Source organism: Hippocampus bargibanti, linkage group LG01 (genome assembly GCF_051943395.1).
Source record: "Hippocampus bargibanti isolate YZ-2025 linkage group LG01, ASM5194339v1, whole genome shotgun sequence".
In the NCBI taxonomy this organism is placed as follows: domain Eukaryota; kingdom Metazoa; phylum Chordata; class Actinopteri; order Syngnathiformes; family Syngnathidae; genus Hippocampus; species Hippocampus bargibanti.
The window spans coordinates 18,695,018-18,706,362 of record NC_142734.1 but is presented as its reverse complement, the minus strand read 5'-3'; the positions used below and the strand labels follow the sequence as shown (position 1 = coordinate 18,706,362).

General features: G+C 42.2%; 1 protein-coding gene across 2 annotated transcripts in view; it reads left to right on the top strand.

Annotated features, from left to right (window-relative positions):
* LOC148903411 (activin receptor type-2A-like) overlaps nucleotides 1-11,345 on the top strand; it is a 58,695-nt gene that overhangs the window by 31,481 nt on the left and 15,869 nt on the right. For both annotated transcript variants that reach the window (XM_089002089.1, XM_089002096.1), the window contains exon 4: nucleotides 4,797-4,951. In XM_089002089.1, coding sequence (XP_088858215.1) covers nucleotides 4,797-4,951 — 155 coding nt within the window. The remainder of the gene's footprint in view (nucleotides 1-4,796; nucleotides 4,952-11,345) is intronic.

The window sequence follows — 11,345 nt, the reverse complement described above, 5'->3', positions numbered from 1 at the left end:
TGGATGCACCCCAGGTCCAAACATTGGCACTTACTGGACTACATCATCACAAGGCAACGAGACCAAAATGACGTCTGCATCACACGGGCCATGCGTGGGGCTGAATGCTGGACTGATCATCGACTGATCAAGTCCAGGCTCAAGCTGAGAATTTGACCTCCTCACAAGAAACAGCAACCCCAAAGGCGTCTTAACACCAGGGCCCTGGAGTCCCCAGAGTGTGCAGCCAGCTACCGCAACAAGCTGGCAGAGGGACTTGCCAGCCTGGACAAGGACAACAGTAACGGTGACCCTGATATTGAAAGCAGGTGGAAAAAATTGAGGACAACAATTCATCAAGCTACCTCTGAGAGCATCGGCTTCACTCAGAAACGTCATCAAGACTGGTTCGATAACAGCTCAGCTGCCATACAGGAGATTCTGGAAGCCAAGCGCAAAGCCCATACCACACTTCTCTCCAACCCTCATTCTCCACTTCTCCTCTCTCACTACAAGGCCATCCGTGGTGAAACACAGAAACAGCTGAGGATGATGGAGAACAAGTGGTGGCTCAGCAAGGCCCAAGAAATCCAGAGGCATGCAGACAACAACAACACCCACGCCTTCTATGATGCTGTAAAATCCCTGCACGGCCCACGAAGACAACACATTGTCCCAGTTAAATCTGCAGACGGTTCTGTACTACTGAAGGACAAACAGCTAATACTTGAGCGCTGGGCAGAGCACTTTGACTCCCTGCTCAACCAAGTAAACCCTTCAGACACATCTGTCCTTGACTCCCTCCCAGAGCTTCCATCAGCTCCCTCCCTTGATGAACCTCCTCAGTTCACAGAGGTCCTCTCTGCAATCCGGAGCCTTAAAAACAACAAAAGCCCTGGCCCTGATGGACTTCCAGCTGAGGTCTACAAGAGCGGCGGTTACCTCCTGACACGGAAGCTTTACCACCTCATCTGCAACATCTGGCAAAACGGGACACTTCCTCAGGAATGGAAAGACAGCAACATTGTTACCATTTATAAAAGGAAGGGGGACAAGTCAGTCTGTGGTAACAGCCGTGGCATCTCCCTACTTTCTGTTGCTGGCAAGATTCTTGCAAAAGTAATGCTGTTCCGTCTTACATCGCACATTACCGAAGACATCCTCCCAGAGACACAATGCGGTTTCAGGAAGGATCAAAGCACTCTGGACATGATCTTCGCTGCGCGCCAAGTTCAGGAGAAATGCAAGGAACAAAACAAGGACCTCTATATCACCTTCATCGACCTTACAAAGGCATTTGACACAGTTAACCGTGACATTCTCTGGACCATACTGCAGAAATTTTGCGTTCCCTCCAAATTTCTCGGCATCCTAAAACAGTTCCACAGCGGCATGCAAGCAACTGTACTTGTTGGTGGCCAGCAATCTTCCCCGTTCCCTGTGGAAGTCGGGGTGAAACAGGGCTGTGTACTGGCCCCTGCTATATTCAACCTGTTCCTGATGGCAGCTACGCTCCTCTTCCATAAGTCCATCCAGGAAGGTGGCGGCGTACAAATCCAATTCCGCCTGGATGGTAGCCTGTTCAACATCAGACGCCTACAGGCCAAGACCAAGACCCTGATCAGCGACATCCACGAGCTACAGTATGCAGATGATTGTGCTCTGTTGACCCACAGCCCAGCTGCCATGCAACATGCCCTTGATACCATGTCCTCCGTCTACCAATCACTCGGTCTGGTGATCAATGTAACCAAAATGGAGGTCATGGCAAAAGAGAGTTCTCCTTCCCCAGCGTTCACCCTCAGTGGCACACCCCTCAAGGTTGTCTAACACCCTCCTGTCTAATTGACGACGACGTCCAGGCCCGCATCCATCAAGCCTCCAAAGCTTTTGGCAGATTGCGTACTCGTGTGTTCGAAAACAACCACTTAAGAACTCCAACAAAAGTCGCAGTCTACCAAGCAGTGTGTGTGTCCACGCTGCTATATGGTGCAGAAGCCTGGACCATCTATCGACGCCATGTGAGACGCCTTGATGCATTCCACATCAGGTGCCTCCAACGAATCCTTTGCATCACCTGGCAGGATCGTGTCCCACACACCGACATCCTTCAACGCACCGCCTCCACCAGTATCGAGGCTATACTGGCAAAGAGGCAACTCCGGTGGGTTGGACATGTCATCCGGATGCCTAGCTGCCGCTTACCTCGGCAGGTGCTTTATGGACAACTCCTGTCAGCGGATAGGAAGCCTGGTGGTCCTAAGCTGCGATACAAAGACCAGCTTAAACCGACTCTACAGAAATGCAACATCAAGCCCAGCGATCTGGAGTCTGCTACAGCTAACAGGCCACTGTGGCGTTCCTTATGCCACGAAGGGGTGACACAACTTGAAAACAAACGCACCCAGAGGAGGATCGTGTGGCGCCACTTCCACTGGTGAAGAGACGCTTTGATCCTCTCCTCTTTCATCTGGAACTGCTTTATGTAACAAAGAGGGTACGGAAAGTGCTTAAGAATGAATGTCTCTCTGTGTCTTTGTGTTGTCATGTTATTTGTTATTTAGTTTTTTTGTGTTCTTTTGACTTCAAGACGGCGCCCCAAGAGTGGCTGCCTTTCCAGCAGCTCCTGTGTTTTGCTTTTCTACTTTCATTTCTTTCATAACTTTGCTGCTGTGAAATGTAAATTTCTCCACTGCGAGACTAATAAAGGCAAATCCAATCCAATCCAAAGACACCTCTGTGCTGCTTCAGTACCGCCTCGCCAGCCCGGCCCCACAAGCGCCGCCTGCCTGTCATGAGGCGGGAGAACTGTGTGCCTCACCTACGCACAGCGTTTTGATAAAAATAAAACAAAATAAACACTGGAGTACAGTGTTTATAATGTACAATGACTCTACATTATATACACCAGCTAAACTGTAGAAATTTAGTTCATATACTAAACGTGTTTGAACGCTTTAATAGCGATATGCAGAAGGACAGCAATGCGGTCTCACTGCAGAGCAAGCCAGCACAGTAAGCATAGTGATTGCGCAATCCATAGTGAGGATCAGCCGGCTGGTGCCTCACCGCTCGTCTCTACTTAGTATTTGAACGGTAAATGTGAAAATTCAGCGATTTATAAAAAAAATCCTAAAACGGTGAAGTTAAATGGACAAGAACTTTAAAGTACAAATCACTAAATACATATAAATGTTGAATTTATTTTTTCATTTCATATTTCCATGACAGCTTTCCATGATGACAGGTGAGGCACTGCCTCCACTGACTGCACGTCACTGATATATATACAGTAAAGTCTCGTTATATCGATATTCAAGGGAGTCCGAAAAAATATCGATATAACCGGGACTATCGATATATCCGACCCTGTTTGCATGTAATTTTCTCCGTGCGTGCATAGAAATAGTATTGATATAACCGGGACTATCGATATATCCGATATCGATATAACGAGACTTTACTGTATGTGTGTGTATATATATATATACAGTAAAGTCTCGTTATATCGATATTCAAGGGAGTCCGAAAAAATATCGATATAACCGGGACTATCGATATATCCGATCCTGCGCCGAACTGCATTAAACAAAAGCCGCCAAAAGAGGGCAGCCAAGTGCCATATAAGAAACGGAGCTGGCCATTAGCTCCCTTTTTTTTTGGGTGAGAGATGTTCCCCCAATGTTGCCTCAAAATGGCACATATAATTCTTTAATGATTGTAAACATGTATGCTTTAATCTTCAGAACTACAGTGTATTTGAAACATATTCATAACTGGATGTGTAACAAGAAAGCATATTATCCGAATCTGAAGCCATTGTTTGGATTCACAAGCAATGCAAGACGTCTTGGCGTGAAGTCATTTTTATTTGCATTTGAATAAAAAGTGACATCGGCTGTCCTTTAATACGCAGTATGGAATGTTAATAATTTTCAAAATCATCGCGCTTCAGCAGACAAAACAAGAAACATTGTTGCAAAAAACGATTGCATTCATATACAGTACAGTGGGCATGTACATAACACAACAGGGAAACTGCAACGCTTACATCTTACTGTATTACGTATACAATTTAAAAAAGTCATCAATCTTCTTCTGCTTCCCATTTTTACCTTTTAACACAAACACTTCAATCTCGTCTGCTACACACAAGCTAGCGTCTGAAAATGAAAATGGCTCTGCTACACGGGTGCTGGGCACGTAACCAAGTCACCTGACCAAGTCGACCAATAGCGCGACTGATGGCGTGACACGTAACCAAGACACGTGACCAAGTTGACCAATGGCGCGACCGATGGCGTGTCACGTGACAAAGTCACACGGCCAAGTCGACCAATAGCGCGACCGATGGCGGCTCATGTGACCAAGTCGACCAATGGCGCGACCGATGGCGGCTCACGTAACAAGACAAGTGACCAAGTTGACCAATGGCGCGACGGATATATCGATATAAACAACAAAAATGGCCGGCGGGGGATGAAAAGGGGCACCGTAATAACCGGATTATCGTAATAACCGGGTATCGTACTAAACGGTACTAATTATACATAAAAAGACTAGAAATGTGCAAGGGAAATGAAAATAGTATCGTAATAAGCGGTACTATCGATATAACCGATATCGATATAACAAGACTTTACTGTGTATATATATATATATATATATATATATATATATATATATATATATATATATATATATATATATATATATATATGTGTGTGTGTGTGTGTGTGTGTGTGTGTGTGTGTGTGTGTGTGTGTGTGTGTGTGTGTGTGTGTGTGTGTTTAATGCTGTGATTTATTTACTTGCAGCCACATCCAACCCTTTCTCCCAGAAGCCTCAGCTCTTCAGCACTCTGCTTTACTCGCTTGTGCCCATCATCGGACTGGTCGCTGTCGTTCTCTTCTCCATCTGGATGTGGCGACACCACAAGTTTGCATATCCGGCAGCTCTCGTCCCTACGCATGTAAGAAAAAAACAACAACATGTACACACAATGGGCTTCATAAGCCCCGGTTCGCCCAATTTTCATCCGTCATACCCACATTGCTGTTGGTTAACTCTTTCCTTCCTAGCGGGCATTTTGCATTTCTTCCCCCACAACCTACAGAGCCTGCAGCCTAGCTTTGTAGTGTGCTCCCTGAGTGGCTTCAGAAGGAAATTCATAACTAACATGTGTGTTCAAATAAACTATTATAACTTTCTTTATTTGTTGTTCAATCTTTATGAAACCTTCAGTACACTTTCATAACATATAATAGAATAAGATAACAAAGTTTTTTGTTAAATTGATTGAAGTTTTAGAAAATGATTGCAATGTTAATGAAGATTTTTTTTCCAAAACCTGCAAATTACAACAAAATGCATTCACAACAAGTCACATATGCATGAAATAAACCTAGAATGCATTTAAAATAATTCAGGATGTTTTTAGTTGTGGTATGGTTTAAAACATAGAATGCATAGGTTCACCTTGCATTGCTCACAACCTGTTCTTGGCTCGCGACGAATCATCTTCTTTGCACACTCTACATGTTCTCTTTTTATTCAATTTTACTGGCCAATGAAGGAGGGCAACAGTGTCATTCTCCTTCATGCATTATCTTTTTCTTTTCCTTCTGTAATTGCCAAACAACTGATGAGCTAAGTTTGTCCTGAATTCTAACTGAGTCCTTTTTCGGAGGCGACCTGTTCTGGTTTTCACTTGATGGTTTGGAGAGAGTTTCATCAGTATAAATGCATTGCAAATACAAATATCCACTAGAAACCAGAACAGGTATTTCCACTATGTGAGTGATTTCCTGGAGATAGCGTATGAAGCACGTAGTTGATTAGCCCGAAAGTATTTGAATGGTGATAGAAGTCCATCAATGCAACAGTCACGACTGTGTCAGATGCCAAAATGTCTTCATCAACATGATCATCTATTTCATTCTCATCAGGATCTGGAAAGATATACAGTAAACGGGTATGTTAGAAAAAAAAACATGGACCTCAGTTTCAATAATCATATTTAGAATGCAAAGCTATGAGGTACAACTATTAGTGGAAAACGCACCATTCACTTACAATTATTCGCATCGGGTAGCAAGTCAGGATCAACAATATCATGAAAATAGCGTTAGTGTTAGAATGTTCCGAATTTGGGACACTCCTTATTTTTTATATTTCTTGGTAAATGAACAAGTTAGCGTTTATGCATTTCAGTATCAAGGTAAACCCCTTCTGAATGGCTCATAAAATAGTTACAACATATACTTGCGTGGTATTTCATCCATGACGAAAAATAAAAGGTGCTTTGAAGATGTTAGTTGTGTTGCGCATGAAAGAGATGAGACATGTAACTTGTGCCGCATCAGTTTCAATCGGCACTTGAACTGCTACCTTTCATTTTCTCCACCTAGAAGCACAATCGTCCGTAAAGGGTTAACATCTATTCACGGCCCGCCTGTAGTGGCATCTGGCATTATTTGCTATCGCTTCAGCCCGACTGGAGGCGTGACTCGGGATACACGGAAGTAAAAACACAACGACTGTAGTCGTTTGCCGGGAGGAATGAGTTAACTATGCAGTGGAGGTGTCCACTGTATTTGGAATGCAAAGTGGTTTTCGCGCATCTTGCTGCGCCAGCTCTTCAGCCTAGGTTCCTCAGGAGCAGGGGACAAGGAAAAAAAACATGCAATTCTTTCATTGTATGGAAGAATAGTCAGGGGCCTCTGCATTATTGATGACGCTTTATATAGGCAAACAAAACTAGAAACACAGAAGCGCTCAGAGAGTGGTGGTAGTGGGTGTATAGTGTGGGAGAGAGAGAAGAGAGACATGTAGTTCTCTCACTTTACTGGCTGAATCTTCACAGGCCTGGAGCATAGTAGACTGCAGTTACTATCATGCCATGAAAAATAAATCACTACAAAGAAGCATATACTACGTGTTATCTTGAATAAAGAATAGGTGAAATGAGACAAAACAAGATCATTTTACATTTCCCAAACGATCACGGGAAAAGATAAATCAATCAAGGTCATAAAAGTGATACTTTGTATTGATTGTACATGTTCACACTGCAGGACGTGATGCCCCATTCTGATTTTTTTGTGTGTGTTAAATTCTATTTGTGTACTCGTTCATGTTACAAAACATACGCCATGCAATGCATCCGTAATGTGACACACATGCACATCATCAGGTGAGGCAGAAGTGTTTACGAAAATTATTATGGTTCAGTGTGTTAAGACTCATCTATATAACATCTTATGTCAATAAAGGAGAGACGTGGGAGGAGGTAGAAATATCTTGAGAAAATGAGGCGGCACTTTCTGAGTTGTACATTACATAGAGAAATTAAAGATATCATTGTATTGCCATTCTAAATAATTGAACCGTTTGCGTGGCTAAATGACTCCTGTCTTCATTAATGTCAAATTTATGCCCCATTTTTCAAGTGCGATTCAATGAAAGTCAACACTGTTCCTCAAAACAATGCAGGTTCACGGTCGATTATATTGTAACTGTTGATGTACTTGTCAGATGTGTGTCAGTGCAGACGCAACCTCATGTCCCATTTATCAGAATCAGAAAGCCTTTAATAGTGCCACAATGGGGAAATTTGCAAAAATATCCACGTGCTTAAAAACTCAGGTTGAATTTTGAGTCTACTCTTGATGTGGCATGAAAAAAAATGACGCCTGATGCAAAAAGATCGAAACTGAGCTGGAGTGTGTGATGAAAATTAGGTAACTGTAATGTCTGTAGAAGTCATCTTTCATGCTTTTCTAGGATCCCCACCTACTTGTGGCAGTCTTGGAAAGAAGCAAAAGCAAATAGTTGTAAGTCTAGACTTGGTTATTCTGCTTCGAGGGCTTGTTTAGTGATTGGTTTAACTTTAAGGAGGCATCTCATGGGGGCGTTGGGAACAAACAGCATTTAAAAAGACTTTATGATAGTTGTCCTGATGCTGATAACACTATACACACACACACATGGACAGAATAATTGTGAATTAATTGCTCAATTTTATTCTTGGATCTGCAGTGCTTTGGTTCTGTGTAACTGTATCAAAATGGCGATGGCGAAAACAACATTCACATGGGTGCCGGGATTCCACAAAAAGTGTTTGTTTGATGCTTAAGTTCTATTGAACGCGTCCAAGCATGAGCAGGATTCCTCACCCACCAGCATCCTAATCTAAAATGCTTGCCTGATGACATAGCTTCTTGGTGATACGCAACCGGAAAACTACATTACTAAATGTCCTGCAGCAATGTGTGCTTTACATTGTTTGAAGCTTGAGTTTATGATTCACTATGTGAAATGAATTTATTGGTCATTTACGATATTTATTTAGTTTTTGCTCTCAGTAAAACTTCTTTTGTTTATTTTTTTATATTGTAATTTATTTGGGACATATTTTTTTTCTTTGCATCATACTTTTGCTTCATTACTGATATCCCATAATAAAATTACAGTATATGTGTTAATTTGCCTTGAAGTACTGCAGCAAAATACTTTTAGTCATGTAAATGGTCTTATCTTAAGATACCTTTGTTTGAATAAATGAAAATTAAGACATTTGGGACGGTATCGATTGGCTAAGTATTAAAATATGTTCTGTTTTTTTTGTGAAAAATCATGAGTACAGTATAAACAATAAGACCTGGGCTCTATTAATAATACATTAAATTAAAAGTACTTTCATACTCAACACAGTCATGAAAGCGTTATTGATCCATCCTTTAATGCTCAACCATATCCTTTTAAGTTGGTCTTATATGCTTGTTCCAAGACGTTTAACTAAATGAGGACTCTGTCCTGCAATTCACCGTGTCAACACATTTAAAACAGTTTGGTAAAATGATGTATAATCACTCATTGAATAATTCATCAATGTCTTTATCATTACATTATGGAACAACGTTTGCTAACTCAACAAAATAGGAGATAGGATAGACTGCAGTCTTCATAATTGTATGTAAGCGGTCCACAAACTTTTCAATGCTTTTTATTCAACGTTTTTTTGCTTGACTGCAAATTCATTGATAGCAGTGGTGTTCCAGCTGCAAATTTTTGAAAAAGCAAAGGTTGGTTTTATCTACATCTATCAAAAAATCTGAAACAAAATTGTGTCGAGCTACTGAATGATGTCCGTGCATTTACGTGCAATAAACAAAACTCAACTATACCATTTAATCAATTGGAAGGCAATTCATTGAACCACCTAAATCGGACTGTGTATCACTAATTTAAAACTGTATTAACACAGCCAAACTCTTTGCAACAATATTCAGCTGTCATGTTTAAGCTGCCGCTAATTTTAAAAAAGGGGGTTGGGGGTCAATTTTTCCTCTATTTGACAGGGAAAATAACCTAAAGCGGCCGAAACCACTTCTATCACAATTCTGTGTGTGCGCGTGCGTGTTTGTGCCTTCGTCCAAATGCCCTGCGCCGAGGAAACGAGATCAGCATTACTTGCTTTAACAGAGGGCCTTGGATTTCAATTCCAATGAAACCAAATTACCAAATGGAATGAAATTACTTTGGGGTTAACGGGGGTGTTATGTTCCTGTTGCCAATCCTGCTGCAGTATGAAATTAATAATTTGTTTTATTCAGTAGAATTAGTTGTAGAAGGAAAATGTGCTTCAAGTCACGTTTCGGTATATCAACACTGGGCGTGAAGAAAAAATCTGACCTGACATCATATCATGACATTCCACTACATCGTACTTATGCGAATGAATAAATTAATATCAACTTCACTGTGAAATTACTGCAGCGATCAAACTTGAACATCAGCACATTCATACAAGTCCAAACAAGCAGCCACCGCCCATTCTGAAACTCTTGCGACCATTCAAGGTTTCCGCGCAATGTTAATGCTAGCACTTTTCCGGCGGTGACGCTCGTTTTCAGAGAAGCAAAAGCCAATTCTTTTGTGTTGTAAATCAAAAAAATATCTTGCTCAAGTCTCAAACGCTTTCCGTGAAGCTTTTTTTTTAAACAGCAATATTTAAGCTATCAATCCAGATTCTTCTTCTTTTCCTTTCGGCTTTTCCCTTCAGGGGTCGCCACAGCGAATCAATGTCCTCCATCTATCCCGGTTTTGTGCATCCTCTTCTCTCACACCAGCTACCTTCATGTCCTCTTTGACCACATCTCCTCTCGGTGTCCTGCCTGGCAGTTCAAGGCTCAGCATCCTTCTCCCAATATAGTCGGTCTCTCTCCTCTGGACATCTCACCATCTCAGTCTGGCCTCTCTGACTTTCTCTCCAAAGCCTCTAATATGAGTTGTTCCTCTAATGCACTCATTCCTGATCCTATCCAACCTGGTCACTCCCAAATAAAACCTCAACATCTTCAGCTCTGCTACCTCCAGCTCTGCTTCCTGTCTTTTCTTCAGTGGCACTGTCTCCAGTCCAAACATCATGGCTTTTCATACACTTTTCCTTTCATCCTTGCTGAAACCCTTCTATCACACATCACACCTGACATTTTTCTCCAGCCGCTCCAGCCTGCCTGGACAAGCTTTTTCACCTCTTTTCCACACTCTCCATTGCTCTGGACAGTTGACCCCAAGTACTTAAAATCATCCACATTCTTTATCTCTTCTCCCAGAAGCATCACTTGGATCCATCTCATTCACACACATATATTCCGTCCTGCTGCGACTGATCTTCATTTCTCCCTTTTCCAGGGCATATCTCCACATCTCTAGTTTCTCCGCCACCTGTTCCCTGTTCTCGCTACAGATCACAATGTCATCTGCAAACATCATGGTCCAAGGAGATTCTTGTCTAACATCGTCCGTCAGCCTGTCCATCACCATAGCAAATAAGAAGGGGCTCAGAGCTGACCCCTGGTGGAGTCCTACCCCCACCTTGAATTCCTCCGTCACACTGACAGCACACCTCACAACTGTCTTGCAGTCATGATACATGTCCTGCACCACTCTGACATACTTTTGCGTCACTCCAGACTTCCTCGTGCAATGCCACAGTTCTTCTCTGGGCACCCTGTCATACGCTTTCTCCATATCTACAAAGACACAATGCAATTCCTTCTGACCTTCTCTGTACTTCTCTGTCAGCATTCTTAAAGCAAACACTGCACTCTGTCGTACTCTTTTTTTTTTGGCATGAAGCCATACTGCTGCTCACAAATGTTCACTTCTGCTCTTAGTCTAGCTTCAACTACTCTTTCCCAGAGTTTCATTGTATGGCTCATCAACTTTATTCATCTGTAGTTAGTACAACTCTGCAGATCTCCTTTGTTCTTAAAAATGGGCACGAGTACACTCCGTCTCCATTCTTCAGGCATCTGTTCACCATCTAAGATCTTGTTGAATAACCCAGTCAGGAACCT